The sequence below is a fragment of the Trachemys scripta genome, chromosome 4 (genome assembly GCF_013100865.1).
Source record: "Trachemys scripta elegans isolate TJP31775 chromosome 4, CAS_Tse_1.0, whole genome shotgun sequence".
In the NCBI taxonomy this organism is placed as follows: Eukaryota; Metazoa; Chordata; order Testudines; family Emydidae; genus Trachemys; species Trachemys scripta.
Window position 1 is genome coordinate 18,370,074 of NC_048301.1, and position 20,488 is coordinate 18,390,561.

A 20,488-nucleotide genomic window follows, 5' to 3' on the forward strand; every position below is an offset into this window, starting at 1 on the left:
AGATTGTTGGGGGTGGAATAGATCTGGACAAGGAGAAGAAGTCTGGAGATAAATGTGAGAAGTGAGGGACATATGCTTGTTTTGTTAAAATATTATATGTTTGCTGTTGAAGAAAAAAATCCAGAATACTTAACATTGTTTTAGTTAAATAAAACAATTTAAATGGCTGTTTGGTGATGTTCTCCTCCTAATACAGCATGACAAGAAAATCCTCCAAATATTAATGATTAACCTGTTGAATTGGAGATATTTCTGAAGTCATTGGGAGGTGAACTATCTGCTTCAATTACCTTTGGTAGATGAAATAACCAAACAATCATTCATTTTCTGATATAGCTGTAAAACTAATCTGAAAAGTTTTCAAAATAAATCACTGTTTAAAAATGTATAGTATGTACCTTCTAAAAATGAAACCTACATCTATCTCTGAGTTGTGAAGAATATGTATTAAGGTTATAACAACCAACAAGAATGCACTTTTATGTAGAAAACCATGATTAAATCGAGTCTTCCTGACTAGTGGTTTAAATCAATTTGATTTAAATCAAATCCACCCTGGGGCAGAAGGAGAAATTCAAAGTTTCTCCAGTTCTAGTACAGAGCCTACTATCAGTTCAAATAATTTATCTTGTAGACAAGAAGTGTGCTTTTCCTGAACACCCAATAACAGCATTTACCATATTTTCTGAAGGGTAATATGGAATGTGGAACAATACAATATTGACTTACACAGTATTTCTTTTCTGGAAATATAATCACTTCTTAATAATGTTACTTTGCTCTGTTTCTCCAACACAGTCTATACTACACCATGTTTTAAATACCTAGAACTTACCATTTACCTCCAATTAACAAAGTTATCCAAAGGGAGAGGTACTGTGCACTTTGAAAACCCCCCATAAAGCTACATTAGATGGGGGCATATTTCCAAACACACCTACCTAAATCTTTGTGTGCCAATCTGAAAACCTCCACCAGCACCCTGCATCAGCCCTTTCATTTACTGCAACTACCCACGCAGCCAAGTGGTATGTCTGTGGTCCTTGAAAATACGCTCACTACATTAGTCACATAGCCTCAAATCCTGAGCCTGCTGGGTTAGAACTATAAGCAGCTTAAAAATGTGGCTCTGCAGTGCAGGAATCCAAAGCAGTGGAGTCCCCATGGAGGGAAATCCCATATCGCAGAGAACAGATATTGTGTGGCAGGTCTCCATGGCTCTATGTATAGAGAGCAGGGAGGGCTCCAGGAATGACGCAGGGAAGAGAAAGGAAAGAAAACAATGGGCGGCTGACAGATTCAAAGTGAGAGCCACAGGCTCAGAAACCTGCCTGGGGAGAGAGACGGGAGAATCAAGCCGTCTCTTACATTTCCCCAGACGGTTTAGTAGCAGTCAGACCCCAGGTCTCTACGTAGATCCAGATTCCGTTTCTCCCCAGGCTCGGCACAGGACCCACAGGCAAAACCCTTCTGCTTCAGCTTTATGCACAGGATCAAGATTTACAACTCAACCTTTGGATTTGAAACTCAATGCCAGGAGGGATCATGGTACTGGAGATAAATAAGGCTGTCAGAAAGTTGTGGTTTTAGGCTCAAAGGTTGCGGCCACCGCGCGTTAAAGCTGCGGTTTTGTCAAAGGGAATTGCGGCTGGGCCAAATTTAAGTGGCATTGAGGTAGGGGCACCATTTCAGATTGCAGTGACGAGGCAGCTTACAGAGGGCGGTCCAGGGGCCACTTACACCCAGTGCGGGCACACACTGCAGGGAACAAGTCCCCAGGTGTGGGCACCATGTGTTGGGGGAAAGGAATGTAGGGTCTTCCCTCTCTGCACCGCATCCAGCCCTGCTCCCCCCGCCCCAACCACCACAGCCGCTGGAGCTCCTAGGAGGGAGTTGCAATCATAGCCCAGACTGCGCAGGAATGCAGGGACCAGGCCCCCCAGCCCAGTGGCAGCACAGGCTCCCCCTCCCCATACCCCACCACCTCCATGCTGCCGTTCCCTGCTGGGCCTGGCTTCCAGAGGCTCATTTCAACACCGCCAGCCCTTGGGTGCTGCTGTCAGTAGCAGGGGCCAGCCTCTCCACAACTGGCTCCATGCGCCTCAGCTCCCCGCCCCAGGATGGGACCACAAACAGCCTCCCCCTGACAAGAAGAACAGCCCAGCTTGAGTTGTGTGTAGGCTAAGCACAGGAGGGTCAGCTCCCTGACCCACCCTACCTAAATGGTGCCCCTGCATGACTCCCTGAAATTCAGCCCAGTTGCCCCTCCATCATGACAGAGGGCGGCCAGCCCAAATTTGCGAGTGGCACTGTGAAAAAGCTGCCGTGAATGCAGAAAGTTGCTCTTTCCGCAACCTCTGAGATAAAATAAATACATGATGGCAGTTGCTGTATTCTGTATGTTAACGATAGTCTGATGTGTGTCACTGGCACTCAGATAACTGCAGCACTCTGGCAGCAACCTGCAACATTCATTCTAAGTCAAATACTTCCCATGCTGAGCAGGTTACAGTTCTGTCAGTAACAGTTGTTACTAGCACTCTGGGAAATGCTCAGAGCTAGCCACCGTGCAAAACAGCGACTGTCCCAGTAAGGAAATTTAAACCTCCTGGTGCCAGCCTTTGAAAAGGGACCACCGGATCAATTTAAAAACCGCATACTCTGATTTGAAATTTGCTCACTTATTATTTTTACAAGTAACACCCAAAATTCACATCATCAAGACAGATTACCCAGCTGGATTTCTTTTCCCTTGTTTATCTACTTCGTGCATTTGACAGCATTTTGTGTACAGTCCATCTTGCTATTTCTCCAGTACAATCAGTTAAGCCCTGCAACAGATCTATTACAATGGACACATGTCAAAGTAGGGTATGCCTTGTCTTCAGTGGGACTCTGCATAAGCATAGGGTATGTGCTAGAGCAGCCCACTGGTCGGTGAGTGTTGTGCATCTCCACTTTGTGTCCAATCCACAGGGGATATGAGTCTATTACACTCCAAGGAACAGAGTCAGGTCTCAAGCGGCAGAGGTTGATGCTTTTAGTCCCATCACAACCAAGATGGTGGACACGAATAGATTCCAATGCAGGACTGGGGCCCTGGTATAGCAACCAGGAGCGGAAAAATATTTAAACACACACACACAATCCAGGAAAATAAAACTGCAAACTCCCAGCAGTTGGCCAGGGGATTCAGAGGTGGGTGCAGTGCTGGAAACTAGTTAATCCATTATTTTGAAACAAACTAGATTTGCAGCTGGCTAGAGCTTTTGTGGTTTTATATCTGTGGCGCTCTCGCCACTTGTCAAGATCTCCAAGGTAAGATTCTAGACAGGGGAAGGAAACAAACCCGTAATTCAGCAGGTCAGGATCTAGACTCTTCTAGGAGTATAAGTCTTAACCAGAACATACGTTGAATTTTCTCACCCAGTTTGAAATAACCTGTCTATAACTCATCGTTAACCATCTCTCATCCCAGCTAATGCAGGTTCCTCCTCCCTGGCTTCCCTGACGCTCTTTGTGCCATTCTGCAATCCGTCCAGAAGGCTGCCACAAAAGTCTGGCTTCTACGTTTACTAGGAGCAATGAAAGGCTAACGCCCCTTCCCCCAAACACACATACAAACCAAACAGTCCAGTCACATCTAGCCCTCTTCTGGTCCCCTTTGCTCACTGCCTCGTGTCCTTCAATTCCAGCCCATGCTACAGTCTTCAAAGCTCTGCTCAGATTAGCTCCTACCTACCACTCTACTATTCTTTTTGCTTAAGGCCTCACTACCTTTCCTCTGCTCAAGCTGCCTGAGTATCTGCCCACTTCACGTCATACTACTCATCCCTGTTCCTCCCTCCCGATTGCTTGCTGCATGGGAACCACCTCCGGCCTTTCCCCACAGGGTCTACCATGCCTCGGCCCCCCCAAGACCTGCTTCTTGGGTGAGCTGGATAAGCGTTAACCCACCCCTCCATTAAGTGTTAGCAAAACAGACACGGGAAAACACAAAACCAAAATAGCAAGGCTATAGTCAGACATCATGAAACTAGGAGGACATGTGCTAATCTCCCGGCTCATTCACGTGCTTGCAGTTACAGCACAACCCCCATTTATATGTGGTCTGTAAGCCTGTAGGCGCCCCAGAGCAGGGACCTTTGTCTTCAGACTAGGCCTGTCAAGCGATTAAAAAAAATGAATCTCCATTAATCGCGCTGTTAAACAATAGAATGCCATTTATTTAAATATTTTTGGATGTTTTCTAAATTTTTTAATATATTGATTTCAGTGATAACACAGAATACAAAGTATATAGTGCTCACTTTATATTTATTTTTATTACAAATATTTGCACCGTAAAAAACAAAAGAAATAGTATTTTTCCATTCACCGAATACAAGTACTGTAGTGCAATCTCTTTATCATGAAAGTTGAACTTACAAATGTAGAATTATGTACAAAAAAATAACTGCATTCAAAAATAAAACAATGTAAAACTTTAGAACCTACAAGTCCACTAAGTCCTACTTCAGCCAATTGCTCAGACAAACAAGTTCGGTTAAAATTTGCAGGTGATAAAGCTGCCCACTTCTTGTTCACAATGTCACCTGAAAGTGAGAACAGGCATTCACATGGCACTGTTGTAGTGGGCGTCGCAAGATATTTACATGCTAGATGCACTAAAGATTCATACGTCCCTTCATGCCTCAACCACCATTCCAGAGGACATGTCTATGCTGATGACGGATTCTGCTCAATAACAATCCAAAACAGAGCGGACCGACACATGTTCATTTTCATCATCTGAGTCAGATGCCACCTGCAGAGGTTGATTTTCTTTTTGGACTGTTCAGGTTCTGTAGTTTCCGCATCTGAGTGTTGCTCTTTTAGGACTTCTGAAAGCATGCTCCACATCTGGTCCCTCTCAGATTTTGGAAGGCACTTCAGATTCTTAAACCTTGGGTTGAGTGTTGTAGCTATTTTTAGAAATCTCACATTGGTACCTTCTTTATGTTTTGTCAAATCTGCAGTGAAAGTGTTCTTAAAACGAACATGTGCTCAGTCATCATCCGAGACTGCTATAACATGAAATATATAGCAGAATGTGGGTAAAACAGAGTAGGAGACATACAATTCTCCCCCAAGGAGCTCAGTAACAAATTTAATTAACCATTATTTTTTTAACGAGCACCATCAGCACGGAAGCATGTCCTCTGGAATGGTGGCTGAAGCATGAAGGGGCATACGAATGTTTAGCATATCTGGCATGTAAATACCTTGCAACGCCAGCTACAAAAGTGACATGTGAATGCCTGTTCTCACTTTCAGGTGACATTCTAAATAAGAAGCAGGCAGCAGTATCTCCCGTAAATGTAAATAAACCCGTTTGTCTTAGCGATTGGCTGAACAAGAAGCAGGACTGAGTGGACTTGTAGGCTCTAAAATTGTACATTGTTTTGTTTTTGAGTGCAGTTATGTAACAAAAAAAATCTACATTTGTAAGAGATTGCACTACAGTACTCGTATGAGGTGAACTGAAAAATACTATTTCTTTTATCATATTTACAGTGCAAATATTTGTAATAAAAATAATATAAAGTGAGCACTGTACACTTTGTATTCTGTGTTGTACTAGAAATCAATATCTTTGAAAATGTAGATAAACAATAGAATGCCAATTGAAATTTATTAAACATTTTTGTATGTTTAACAGTCCAATTAATCGTGATTAATTTTTTGAGTTAATCACGTGTTACTGCAATTAATTGACAGCCCTACTTCAGACATGTCTGTGAGGCGCTTAGCCCACTTAATGAACAAATACATAGTTTAGGACAGGGGTCCCCAACGCGGTGCCCGTGATCACCATGGCACATCTAAGTGCACCCGCATACTGGCTGGCGGACGAGCATCCACCGAAATGCCGCTGACAAGCAGCGTCATCCAGATTTTTGGCGGCATTTTGGCGGCGACGCCTCTGGATGATGCTGCTAGTCGGCGGCATTTTGGTGGCGACGCCTATTGACGTTGCCGCTTGTCGGCGGCATTTCAGCGGATGCTCGTCCGCCGCCACGGTCCTCCGTGGTTCGTCTGGCACCTGCCAGACGAAAAAGGTTGGGGACCACTGGTTTAGGATAATCTGAGAGCTGGGGTCAGATCTGCCCTTCCAGCACTGGTGCTAAAGTCAGTCCCAGGACAGAGGAGAGGCAGCTTCTGCCTCCTGTAATGAAGGCCTGGTTCAGACCCTATGGGCCCCTGCAATGGTACAGTAAGGCTGGAGCACAGGATTGCCCTGACCTCTCCTGCTTTCACCCCAGACAACACCAGCACAATGCCTCAACAGGAGGGACGGAGGGGCATTAGACCCAGTGGAGCTGGCTCTGCAGAACCCATAGAGTCTCCTGAGCCTGGGTATTCCGGAAGGGTGCTACAGCACAAGATGAATTCACCCAAAGAGCATCGGCTAGAGTGAAAATGGAGCCAAGTAGATTAAAAAGTTCATGTCAATTTCCTCGAAGCCACAGCTCTGTATGCTCATTATTCGCTATACATGTCAGACAAAAAAAAACACGGTAAAAGAACATCATTAAGGTTGCAAATTCAAACTCTCCGAAGTTAGGAAACATCAGAAGTAAAGTGCCCTGTGCAATCTTAATTCAAACACATTGGACCTATGTGTTATGAGACAGTATTTAGTAACCACATAGTATTTTCCCCACCAGATCCCTCTCTCATTCAACGCACAGGGCAGACAGAGCTCACTTAATGAGCAGTTATTCAATATTTTGTTTTCTCCTCTTTGTTCTATATGTGGTTCCTTATTTACTGCACATTGTTCAACCCTTGCTCTGAGGACAAAATTATTAATTTCCTCATAGGTTTTTCAGTGGTGCCCATCACAACAGAATCACAGAAATGTAGGGCTAGAAGGGATCTCAAGAGGTTATCAAGCCCAGCCCCCTGCACTCAGGCAGGACCAAGTAAACCCAGACCATCGCTGACAGGTGTCTGGCTAACCTGTTCTTAAAAACCTCCAATGACGGGGATTCCACAACCTCCCTTGGTAACCTATTTCAGAGCCAATGGCCTAACAAGGCCCCAGAAGGCCCCTGTGCAAGAATAAATTAGGGGCCCCTTTCCCAATTCTGAAATCCACCCAATACAGCCCCCCTCCCTCCATCTGCTTGCTCCTGCCTAGCTCCGCATAGCCTCAATCCAGCTCTCCCGTCACACATCTCCTGCCTAGGTTCCCTCCAGCTCCCTCACAGCCTCCCTACAGACCCCCAGCTCTCCCAACCCCAATCCAACCACCCCTCCAGGCCCTTTTGGGTCCCCTTCTACCCCTCCAACTTTCCTGATCCCCCTCCCAGCCCCATTTCAGGCCTCCCCTCAGCTTCCACACTCAGTCCCCTCCATCTCGGCTCCAACCCCGGCCTCCCACACCCTGCAGCTCCCCAGCTGTGATCCAGACCCACCGAGCTGCACTCCAACCCTCTTCCCCCATCCACAACAGCTGTAATCAAGCACCCCAGCTCCACCCAGTTCTGTTCCATCTCCCTTTCTCCCATCCCCCCAGCTCTGATCTAGCCCCCCCAACCCCCTTCTTCCAATCCCGTAGTCCCCCTCCCCCAACCCTTCCCAGTCCCCCACAACTTTCCCACCCTGTACAAAGCGGCTTTTACCTTGTGCGCTATCTCCCATCTTCAGGCAACCTCTGTCCCTGCACATCCCCAGGCACTTTGACCCCTCTCTCCTCCCCCCCAATGCCTTCTCCATGTGTCTTTGTCAGTTGTTCATGCCCAGGGTAAACCCCAGCCAAAGGGACCCCCCATTCCAGCCTCACCCATTGCCCTGTGGGGCCAGTGGGCCCCATTCTTCAATGGTGGTCAGGCTCAGCTTCAGATGATTGAGCCCCCTAACCTCATGGGCCCTGGTACAACTGCACCACTTGCACCACGGTAGCTACGCCACCGTCCAGCTACGCTTAACTATCCTTATAGTTAGAAAGATTTTCCTAATATCTTAGGCCTGGTCTAACTCGGTCAGTGTCTACACTACAGTGTTGCTCCCACCGATGTAAGTTGCCCTCTACACCGACCTAATAACTCCACCTCTGCAAGAGGCATAGTACGTAGGTCGATGTAGTTAGGTCGCTGGAGTGTCTGTGTAGACACTGCATTATTTACATCACCTGTTGGCTGTCAGCCCCATGTGTGGCTGACAGCCAGAGCCCCACCGTCCTAGGGGAGTGGCCTCCAGCTGTCAGTGCCCCGCAAAGTTAAGTCAATGGAAACACTCCTAGTGAGGATGTGCACCACCAACAGAGGGGACATAGTGTGGATTTGTATGCTGACATAACTTAGGTCAACTTAATTTTGTAGTGTAGACAAGGGCTAAACCTAAATCACCCTTGCTGCAGATAAAACCAATTACTTCTTGCGCCACCTTCAGTGGACATGGAGAACAATTGATCACAGTCCTCTTCATAACAGCCCTTAATATATCTGAAGGCATATCAGGTCCCCCCTCAGTTTTCTTTTCTCAAGACTAAATATGCCCAGGTTTTTTTTTTTTTTTAACTCTTTCTCATAGGTCAGGTTTTCTAAACATTTTATCATTTTTTGTTGCTCTCTTCTGGTCGCTCTCCAATTCTTCACCTTTTTCCTAAAATGTGGCACCCAAAACTGGACACAGTACTCCAGCTGAGTAGAGTGGGACAATTACCTCCTGTATCTCTCATACGACACTCTTGTTAATACATCCCAGAATATTAGCCTATTTTTGTAACTGCAGCACATTGTTGGTTCATATTCAAATTGTGATCCACTATAACCCCCAGATCCTTTTCTGCAGTACTCTGCCTACCCAGTTATTCCCCATTTTGTAGCTGTGCGTTTGATTTTTAATTCCTAAGTGAAGTACTTTACACTAGTCTTTAATGAATTTCATCTTGTTAATTTCAGTCTAATTTTCCAATTTGTCAAGGTCATTTTGAATTCTAATCCTGTCCCCCAAAGTGCTTGCAACCCCTCCCAGCTTAGTGTCATCGGCAAATTTTATAAGCATACTCTCCACTCCATTATCAAAGTCATTAATGAAAATACTGAATAGTACCTGGACTGGAACTGACCCCTGCAGGACCTCACTAGATACTTCCCCACAACTTGACAGTGAACCATTGATAACTACTCGTTGATAGTCTATCAAACAGCTGTAAACTCATCTCATAGTAATTTAATCTAGAACACATTTCCCTAGTTTGCCTATGAGAATGTCATGTGGGACTGTGTCAAAAGCCTTACTAAAATCAACATCCACTGCTACCCCCTATCCACTTGGCCAGTAACTCTGTCAAAGAAGGAAATAAAGTTGGTTTGGCATGATTTGTTCTTGACAAATCCATATTGGCTATTACTCTTTACCCTCCTATCTTCTTGGTGCTTACAAACTGATTGCCTAATAATTTGTTTCAGTATCTTTCAAGGTATTGAAGTTAGCCTGATTGCCTGGTCTATAATTCCCCAGGTCCTCTTTGTTTCCTCTCTAAAGGCAGGTACTATGTTCAGGGCAGCTCCAGGCACCAGCACAGCAAGCGCGTGCCTGGGGCAGCAAGCCACGGGGGGCGGCCTGCTGGTCTCTGTGAGGGTGGCAGTCAGGCAGCGTTTGGCGGCATGCCTGCGGGAGGTCCGCCGGTCCCGCAGCCTCGGCGGCAATTCGGCGGCGGACATGCCGAAGGCGCGGGACCTGCAGATCACCCGCAGAAATGCTGCCGAATCCGCGTCCCCAGAGGACCGCCCGCAGGGATGCCGCCGAAGGCCGCCTGACTGCCCTGCTTGGAGCAGCAAAAAAACATAGAGCCTTCCCTGACTATGTTTGCCCTTCTCCATTCCTCTGGGACCTCACCCACTCTCCATGAGTTCTCAAAGATAATTACTAATGGCTTCAGCTAGTTCCTAAAGTAGAGCCTTGCACAGATACAACCTTTGTATCCGCAACCGATCAGAGATCCACAAAAATGGTCCATGGATATAAAGCAGATATCCACAGATATGCAGAGCTTTTGATACAATATTTGTATCAGCATCTGATCTACAATCTGCAAAAACAGTCTGCGGATATCCACGGATTTGCAGGGCACTATCCTTAAGTACCCTAGGATACATTTCATCAGACCCTGCTGACTTAAATACTTCTAACTTATCTAAATAGTCTTTAACCTGTTCTTCCCTATTCCTTCCCCCTTGTTAATATTAATTGTGTTAATCATCTGGTCACAATTAATCTTTTTAGTGAAGACTAAAGCAAAATAGGCATTAAACAACTCAGCCTTATTGACATAATCCATTACTAGCTCTCCTTCCCCATTAAGTAGAGGACCTAAACATTAATTCATCTTGCTCCTAATATATTTATAGACCCTCTTCTTACTGCATTTTATGCCCCTTGCTAGGTGTAATGCATGGTGTGCCTTAGCAGTTCTCATTTTGTGTCTACATGCAAAACATGAGTACAAAAGAATAACACAAGCAGTCGTCCATATTTCCACTTTTTGATTTTCAGGTTATTAAAGGGCTCACGATGGAGCCATATTGGCCTCTTACTATTCTCCCTTTTCTTTATCTGGGGACAGTTTGCTGTTTTGCCTTTCCAACTGTCTCTTTGAGAAACTGCCAGCTCTCCAGAACTCCTTATCCCTCAGATTTTCTTGCCATGAAGAGTTTGGTGAGTTAGTAGCTGAGTGTTTCATAAACATTAATGAATTTATCTTCCCAACAGCCCTGCAAGGGTATTATCCCCATTTTACAGATAGGGAGCTGAGACACAAAAGTATTTAGGTCAAAAGTTTCCACTAATTTTGGGGGCCCAGTTTTAGACACCTCGGACCTGATTTATCAGAGTATTTACCATCCCACACGCAGTCCCAGTTTCCTTCCCCAACCAGCCTCAGTTCCCCATTCACAGGCCCTCGTGCGATTTATCTCTTCCCTAACCCTTCCCTCTTGGCTCCGATTCCTAATGTACCCCTTTCTGGGCTCCTCATCCAATCTCAATCTACCACTCACACCCTCCCAGGTTCCTGGCCCAGTGTCCCCCCTTCCTGGCTCCTTTTCCCACTCTCTTTGCCTGGCCAGTTCCAGTTCTCCCCTGCATCCCAGGGCCTTAGCAGGGTCTCTCTTCCCCCTCCCCCCATCATATTAGTTCTTAATCCCCGACCCCTTGATGCCCAACCAATTCCATCTTTCTCTTCCCCCCACACACAGCTCCCAGTGCCAGCTTTTTTTTTTTTTTTTTTTTAAATGGTTGGTTTTCAGTAAGAATTTTCAGTTTTACGAAAACTTAATTCTCTTCATTTTTGTTAAAACCCCAAATACAAAAAAGATTAAGAAGGAGGTCAGAGTTGATTAAAAATGCCAATTATATTTTTCAGAAAAGTTTGAAGAAAGTTGTTGTTGTTGTTTTCCCCCTAGTTCCCCCCTGGGAAAAAAAATCGTTTTGACCAAAACATTTTCATGAGAAATATTTTTAAATGATTTTTTCCCCCCCAAAAAAGGTCATGCAAAATTGGTATTTTTTACTATGTTATTTAGAGGTGGACCTTGAAACCTTTACTCATATGTTGAATAATATCTTACTCCTTGGATAATCTCATTGGAATCAAGAAGACTACTTGAAGAGCAAACTCAACGTGAGAATGGCAGAATTGAGCCCCTAACTATTTATAATAATCCAGGCTGCACCTCAAAATACAAATTAAACCCAGTTTTTCCCTTTTACTAATGTTCAGAACCAAAACATGCCTCACAGCTACTTCCACTAAAAAGCCTGACAACACTGCAGAAGTATTTTAAATATTTCTAATCCTCTAAGTAGGTGTAGAAGATTTCCAGAAAGATTAAGTTCCTGCCTAGCAAACCAATTTAGTTTCAAGCTTTAAGGCTACAATCTTCTTCAACTGGTTGACTACGAACAGTAGATCCAGTCCACTGGATGAAATAAGTGAACTCGGGTCAAAATAAAGCATATAGCATCCCTTTATAATTCTGTAACAAAACAGTAAAGCATTTTAATTGTTTAGGAATCTATTGTTACCTGGAAGCAACTCAACTAAAGAAACTTAAAAATAAGATTCTATCCCCACTTCACCTAGAGCAATAGAATAACAGATAGTGTGTTCTCTGGGGCAGGGACTGTCTTTTTGCATCACATGAGGCCCTGACCTAGTCATTACCACAACACAACTACTAAATAATCATAATGTTAGAGACCTATTAGGTTATACATTCCATTCCCCTGACAATACCAGTCTGCTGTATGTGTACTAGGAATAATTTATTGCTAATGGCTTGATCCCTGAAAACACACTTCCAAACAAAATAACTCTACAGTAAGCACGCTGACCCAGAAGTTCTAAACAAATGTACTGGTTCCCAGTAAACTAGTAGTATGGTCCCCACAGAAGAGCTTTGCCAATACCTCTATGCAATGCACCATGCAATGACTCTGCTTCTTAGGCCCCTCTGAAGACAAACTGTCGTGCCAGTCTGCACAGTGGTTTTGTGATAAAGTCGTTGTAGCAAGAGGTCTATTTTTAGACCCCCAACCTCCATCTGCGCACATGCAACTTTGCAAACGCATACGTGACGTGAAAATTCTACAATCTGCTTTAGATTACTGTAAACTCATTTCATCTGGAACCCAAGACAGCTTTGAAGAACATCTCTAGAAATGAACAGCTAGTACAATAATCCACTATGCTGCTCAAAATGAGAAGTTAAGTATCATCTAAAGCAGTGGTGCCCAACCTTATTACACAGGGGGGCCACATAAACCTAAGCACAACCTTGTGTGGGCCAAACAGATTCTGCCTGGGGCTGACAGCCCAGGCCCTGCCGCTTTATGAAATGCTCTGGCAGGCTATGTAGGGATCCCACAGGCCATAGGTTGGGCACCCCAAGCGAGAGAAAGACTTATTACCGAGGACAGCAAAGAAATGCACTCAGAAAGGGTCACGTTTCATGTGTCCCACGAACATCGACCAACTGGCCTTAATAAGCAATCCACAGCTTTCAGTCTGGGTGAGCAGTGAAACCCGCCTCCCTTAACTCTCTCTCCCAGACTCCCAACCACAATCACATCCTCCTCACAACTTCTATTAGAACATAGAAAAAAACAGAATGTCAGGGTTGGAAGGGACCTCAGGAGGTCATCTAGTCCCACCCCCTGCTCAGAGCAGGACCAATCCCCAGACAAACTTCTAGTGGCGCCTACTTCATTTCCCCCTACCTGTGACCCACCAAAAAGAGCCAGATTGGAATGTAAAAGGATCCCTGCTGCTAGGCTTTGCTGCTGATGGCATGAGTCTGTTAGTCCAGGAGCAGCACGGTGCTGAATCAACTCTCAGCCTCACAGAGCAACTCCTCAGCCGGAAATACTGCAGCAGAGGAATGGGGAGGCTTCAGTCTGATAGCTCTGAAATGGGCTAACACTGGAAGAAATAGCGACCGAGATTTTTAAGAGTGACTACTGATTTTGGGTCTCCATTTTTGAGTGCCCAACTAGAGACACCTGATTTTCAGAAAGTGCCAAGCACCCACCCTATGAAATCAAGTTCCTTTAAAAGGCCTCAAGTTGGTCACTTAAAAACTCAAGCCCTTTGGAACAATCAGGATTTTTGAACAGTCAGATACAGCCCTACAGAAAATATTAGGACATTTTTAACCTCTGCACGTCTTACTTCCCACTCCCAAACATAGAAATATAAGAAGACAAAGCAAGAAAGCATGATCAAGGGAAACCCGAACAAAAGAAATAATACGATGCTGGAGTGTCAAACTCTGGAAAACCCAGTCTAGCCATTTCATTCATTGCAAATCAATGCGCCCAAAACACCAAGTTCTCCTTTTGAGTAGAGGTTCCTCAAATGTTGTTATAGCTAGACCACATCTTAATAGATTGATTGCTTGTCAACACCTCCCCTCTGATTGGAAACCCAATCTCTCCCCTCCCATCCGTAATCACACAAAGTCCCTGCAGCAGCTACAAAAATTTTTTGCACCGGAAAACAATATTAGAAAAGCATTTATGACATGTCTTTACACTATTTAGCAAGTGGAAACCGGGAAGAGAACCCCACTGCGCAACAGCCAGCTTTCTGCCAATCACCACTAAATGCTGCACCCAGTGATCTGGGGACGAGTGTACAGGAACCTCTGCTTCACACAGGGCAAGACAAAGCTGCTTCCCCTCTTTGCAGCCCAGTTCATTTGTAACTAAAAAAAAAAAAAAAAAAAACCACCAACCTCACAACGAAGATCTCTCTGCATCTAAATATTAATGTTTCTACTAGGCCAAAGCCAAGAATTTTGGTCCTGAATTTCCACAAAGTCCTGAGGCAAAGGGCTCCTGGTTAACGTTCTTCTCCAGTTTGTACATCTATATGTTCAACACTATGTAGCATTCTTTAGCTGAAACATCTGACTATCAAGGCCAAGACTGCAAACAAACTGGATTATTCCACCGAGGGGTGTGTGTGTCATCTTTATGTACAAGTAACACAGTAACTTTTTGGGACCGAAGGATGCCGTCTCGTTCATGCCACCACATCAGCTAAAGTTTCTGCACTGAACGTTCGTGTTTCTTTTAAGTCCCTGGCTTGGATCGTCTCTGAAAGTACTAACAGTGTAATTAAATGTTAAGTTAGCAAAAACCAAAATCACAAGCATCAATGGATGGTATATGCAGTAAAATCTACAGAAAAAAGAGCCTAACCACTCAGCATGACAGAACAGAATCGTGTTTCTTTTGTGTAGTGTCTGTATGAGCAGCAGTATGGTTACTCCTGGGGGAATTCTGTAGCACTGAGCAAGTGCAGAATTAATGTCCCCTGCAGATTTTACTCTTTCCCAGCAGAATAATTGATTCACACGTCCCAGGCGGGTGCATTTGGTTTGGGCATTGGAGCCTGCCAGAGGAGACGTAAATCACTGCATAGGGGGGAGCGGCGGGGCGTGTGTGCAAGACTCTGTCCCTCTCACTTGCTATCGCGGTGTGCCTGGAGCCGGAGAGGGGTATGGCTAGGGAATCCCCAGCCGGTGGCTCCGACCATATGCCGGGCTCCAGCTGCTAGTCAGGTGCTGAACTATCTGTACATATTTCAGTGCTGTACCAGATCAGGGCCTAAATTCACTTCTAAGGATGTCCTGCCCTTTAGGATATGTCTACACAGCAAAGAAAAACCTCTGTCTGGCCTGGGCCAGCCAACTCGGGCTCGCGGTGCTTGGGCTGCAGGGCTGATTCATTGCTGTGTAGACTTCTGGACTGGGGTTGGAGCCCAAGCTCTAGGACCCTGCAGAATGGGAGAGTCCTAGACTTCTGGTTCTAGTCTGCGCCTGTAATTCTGTACAGCAATGAAACAGCCCCACAGGCTGAGCCCACGTCAGCTGACACAGGCCAGCCACGGGTTTTCCTTTGCTGTGTAGACATACCCTTGAAGTCTTCTGTGCTTTACATACATGGAAATATTAGTATTGCCCTCTGCTCTGTGGAGCCATATACATGTGCTAATATGTCGAGTAAGGAATCTATTTGTCAAAACAAATTTCCTGACTCTTTTTTTGTTGTCTATATTGTTACAGACATACTTGCTGACAGGTATTTTGAAATAAATGACCAAAATAATTGAAAATGGCATAATTATATTGTGTTGACAAATAAAAGATGAAGAATTATGCAGAATTTTAAAATATAGTGCACAGAATTTTTAATTTTTTGGCGCAGAATTCCCTCAGGAGTAGCACTGTTAATCTGTTCCAGTCAGTTATCTTACAGCTAATGAAGCCCTGACTCTGAAACTAATCACTGGGCCATTTGAGAAAGCTCACTGTCGCTTTCACAAGTCCATTAAACTTCTGTGGATATGATAAATTTAGCCTCAAATCAAGTTCTGATGAAATAGGGGATTTATTTAAAAGCAACATTTAGGTCTGTAACAGCTTCTAGACCCCTAACTTCACAGTCAAGGCATCTACTACATCTTCAAGGGGTATTTACCAGATCAGAACATTTTTTATGAAAATATATTTACCTGGAGCATTAGTTCACAGTCATCTCTGCCAACAAATATCATCTCCCGAGGGAGCCGGTGGCGAATGCCAGTGCTGCTCACCAGGAACCACGAAGTCACACTCATTTTGGTGTTTGGCACTTAACCTTTAAACATCCTGAACAAATAAAACAACACATATATAGTTTGTTATTAGTTATTGGCCAATAACAGAAGCAAGTTAATTGACAGCATTGAAATTAATCTGAATGCATTAAGCAAGTTTTGTGGGAGTTTATAAACAGATTAAAATACATGGCTACTGGAATCCAATGGCTACAAAGCTGACAGGTGGTATAGAAGCAGAAGTATTTATTCACACAACACACAGTCAACCTGTGGAACTCTTTGCCAGAGGATGTTGTGAAGGCCAAGACTATAATGGGGTTCAAAAAAGAACTAGATAAATTCATGGAGGATAGGTCTGTCACTGGCTATTAGCCAGGATGGGCAGGGATGGTGTCCCTAGCCTCTGCTTGCCAGGAGCTAGGAATGAGAGACAGAGGATGGATCACTTGATGATTACCTGTTCTGTTCATTTCCTCTGGGGCACCTGGCATTAGCCACGGTCAGAAGACAGGATACTGGTCTAGATGGATCATTGGTCTGACCCAGTATGGCCATTTTTGTTCTGAAGCAGGAAGGCTCTCTAGACCAGGCTCTCTCTGGGCACTGACAATCCACTGCATCCTCCAGACTGGCAAGGAGCACAGTGCATGCTTCCTCCACCTCCATATTCAAACAGTCAAGCTGGTCCATAACTACTGGCCATACCAACTCAGGGAGCAAGGAGACATAACGTGCCCTCTTATGCTCCTTTGCGGGGTACCCGTATTGCAGGCACAACACAACGCATGGGGAGGGGAAGGGCAGGTGGGTGGGGAATGGCGATATAGGGCAGGGAGTGAGCAGAGCCTTGTATCCCCCCATCTCAATGAGCCAGCCAGAGGAGCTCAGCTGGTACATGGTGGGGGATGCAACCTGCTACGGTTCTGTATCAGTAGCTCTTTACTTCCCCATCTCACCCCCACAGCAAGTGGGAAGAACCAGGGAACAGATTGTGGCGATCTGCGTTGTATCACAGTTGGCTCTCCAGTCTGCTCCAGGACAATGCAGCTACATATTTCCCATTATACCAGGCACACTGTTAAATCACAGTGACTGGTCAGAGATCAGTGATGTTAATGCATAAAGGAGCAGAGCATGACTTCTGCAGGCAACAGTTCCAGTAAACCTGTTTGCTGCTTGTGCTCTCCCATTAGGTTTCTGATGTCCCTGGGCAAGGGTGGATAGGGAAGAAAGTCATTTGTTTTGTGGGCAAGAGGAGGGTTTCTCTCTCTCTCTTCACCTTCCCTCCCCAACATCTCCGGGGAAAAAAAAAGAATGTATCACTACTTAGACTCCCTTCTTTTTTTCTATTCATTTGATTCCCCCCCCCCCCCCATCTTCCTCTTCTCAAAGTTTTGTTTTGTTTCTGGCTATAGGTGAGAGTGTGTGCGATGTCCTCTAACAAAGCAGGATGGATCAACAACACTAATGGCACGAAGGGGAAAGAGACCATTTAACATAACACATGCCCTATGATCTCTGCATTACAGAATCTTCCTTTTGAGGATCTCAAAGCATGTTTCAAACATGAAGTAAACTTCATAAGCCCTGAGGCAAGTATTACTATCCCCTTTTTACTGTGTGTAATCATAGTCACATGACACTAAGTTCACATGAAAAGATACCCCTAGTTATTGAGCAATTTGGGCTATGCTCCTTTGGCTTTACATCCTCTTCTCAGGAAAGTGCCTAACTTGGCTTTTGGGCTGATATGGAACTATTAACTCCTGGGACATGGGCCCACAACTGCGATAAGACTACAAACGCTATCCTGCGTCAGTCAAAATGCCATCATCCACCCAAGGGACATTGAAGTGAGTTCCAAGATAGTGCTTGCCTTGGGAGGCTCAGAGAGAGATTCTGATCTGTCTTGGATTATGAACTCCTTGGGGCATGGATTCTGACTTCATCTGTATCCCATACAGCACCAAGCAGTCAGTGCTTAGAACACTACTGAGTATCCCTAACACATACTACTGGGCTGCCTTTATTTTCCTTTTTTACCATCTATGAGTACCCCTGAGCTCCTCTGGTTCAGTCCATCCCTTCTCAGGTATTCCTTGTTGGGAACATAAAAGCACCACGATGTGGACAATCACCGAAAGCCACCTGGCACCAGTGCCCCAAGAGCTGACAGAAGGAAAGGACTTCTCCTGCAGAAAGGATGTGACTGTAAATCCACTCCCCTGTCACCTCGAGCCTATTCAAAACAGCCTCACTGACTTGAGTGGGCACAATGCAATTCAAATGCCTGGGCACTCTGTAAGTGCAAGACGCCAGAAGGCCTTGCATTCATACCAAAAACTATTTGTGAAGGGCAGGGACCCAGACAGAAAGGTCTGCGCTGTTACGCTGCTAGTCCTACAGAAACGCTAGGGGATAAAGAAACTCAGCCCACCTCTTGACACTACATTTTGCTTCTAATGCCATGCAGTGAGCCCATGTTGGCATTTGTTGCTAGGAGGAAGGGAATAAACACTCCATAAAGCTGCTATTGGCCCACAATGCAGAAAGTCAGTAGAGGAATTGAAGCTGCAACCCTTAGCTAGATTCAGTGGAGAGAGGCTGTATCTTTAATCAGCTCTCACCCCTAGCAGCAGACACCACTGAAACTAATGCTTATTATGGACATTTCTAAGAGGAGAGGAGGGTTATTTAGATAAGAAGAAGAAACGGACAGAACAAAGCCACTTAATCCCATTGACTATACAAGTGTTTTTGTTTTTAAAAGGAGGGAGTGGGGAGGGGGGATTTACCAAGCCGCACACGGGATTGTTAACGTGATCTAATCCACCACAATGGAGAGGCAGAGATCGAGAACAAAACCCGCTCGAGGATGTTTAAGATGCTGATTGCATGTGTGGTGGGCCACCGATGCCAATAAACTGGCTGGCTTGTATATTCCTCCATGATCCGCCACCATTAGAAAGCTGCTGCCAGCCATCCACACCCAGGGAAAACACCAACCAAACAAGGTGCGACAACAAACCCTCCAGCCTGCGGGACCAAGAGCCGGGAGGGGGGATAGACCCCATTAGTCATGGGGGAGGCAGACCGGGGCTCTTTGTCTAGAGAGGACCGGGGTGGGGGGGGGAAGCAGGAGATCAGGGATAAGATGGTTTAAAGCACATTGTCTATTTCCCTGCCCAAAATCATCATGTGGGGTGGAGAATGAAACAGAGTAGAGCCGGGGGAGGGGAGCTCTGACCCCCCCGCCCTAGACTGGAGAGCGGCGGACAGCTCCCCCCAGGATCAATCGCCGCCACCAGGACTTGGAAAGGGGCCCAGCCGCCTTCCCCCGGGGCCCCCAGCCTGGCAGATCTCTCGGTGCAAACGCCCAGCGCCTCCTCCCCTGCCCCGCTCTCTGCACTGTACCCCAGATCCCCCCCCTCCGCATTTCACTGCCCCGAGCCCCTGCGCCCCCTGCCCGGGGGCAGCCGGCTCCCCACCGCATCGCACAGCCCCGAGCCCCAGCAGCCCCCTGGGCAAGGCACCGAGCGGGCAGCGGCCCCGCTTCTCCCCGCTCCGCCCGAGGAGCCCGCACGCAGGCCCGGGCCGGCTGGTGCATTGCAATCCAGCCAGGTGCTGCTGTGGCGGAGGCCGCAGGCCAAAGCCATTGAGGATCAGCTGTTTCCTGTCGGCTGCCGATCCATCCCCCTCGCCCGCCCGCCACCGCAGGCTCGCTCCCCGGCCCGGCCTCCCGGTACCTGCTCCAGCCCGCCGCGGCTGCCTGCCCCTGCCCCTCCGCCAGGTGCGGGTGGCGGCAGGTACCGGCTCAGCGCCTGCCTCTAGCCGGCTCTGCCTGCCCGACTGGCCGCTCCCCTGGCATTGCACATTGTCAGCTGCCGCCGGGCTCCTTCCCTCTCCTCTCCTCTCCTGCCAGGGGAAGGCAGCGCCTCCTGCACTTGCCCAGCAGGTTCTAGACGTCAGTAGGCGGCTCCTATCCCTTCCACCACCCCCGATGCCGTCTCTCCTGCAGCCGCCCTCTCCGGAGCAGACGATCCAGGTTAGGTCAGGTGACAAGCTGGTTTAAACATTAAAGGTGCCTGCAGCCTCAGCTCTGCGGTGACCCCAGTCACGGCGAAGTTGGTTGCAGCCGGGCATGCAACGCGCTTGGGTGTGTTCTGCAAGGAGCAGACATGTTCCAACCAAGAGTTAGGACGTGATAATGGGCAGGGCTTTTTCCTCCAACCCCCAGAGGATTTAGGAGCTAGCTACACTCTGATTATTATTTATAGGGCACCGTAGCTGTGCATCAGGGTTTACAGTAAATGCAATACTATGCAATTT

At 46.3% G+C, this 20,488-nt stretch overlaps 1 protein-coding gene across 2 annotated transcripts in view; it reads right to left on the bottom strand.

The window, feature by feature from the left end:
- The window catches only part of CEP170B (centrosomal protein 170B), an 88,504-nt gene extending 68,220 nt beyond the window's left edge, over positions 1-20,284 (bottom strand). For both annotated transcript variants that reach the window (XM_034768012.1, XM_034768011.1), the window contains exons 1-2: positions 19,906-20,284; positions 16,073-16,208 (exon numbers count right to left, since the gene is read on the bottom strand). In XM_034768012.1, coding sequence (XP_034623903.1) covers positions 16,073-16,177 — 105 coding nt within the window. In that variant the 5' untranslated portion in view covers positions 16,178-16,208; positions 19,906-20,284. The remainder of the gene's footprint in view (positions 1-16,072; positions 16,209-19,905) is intronic.
- Between the last annotated feature and the right edge of the window lie 204 nt (positions 20,285-20,488).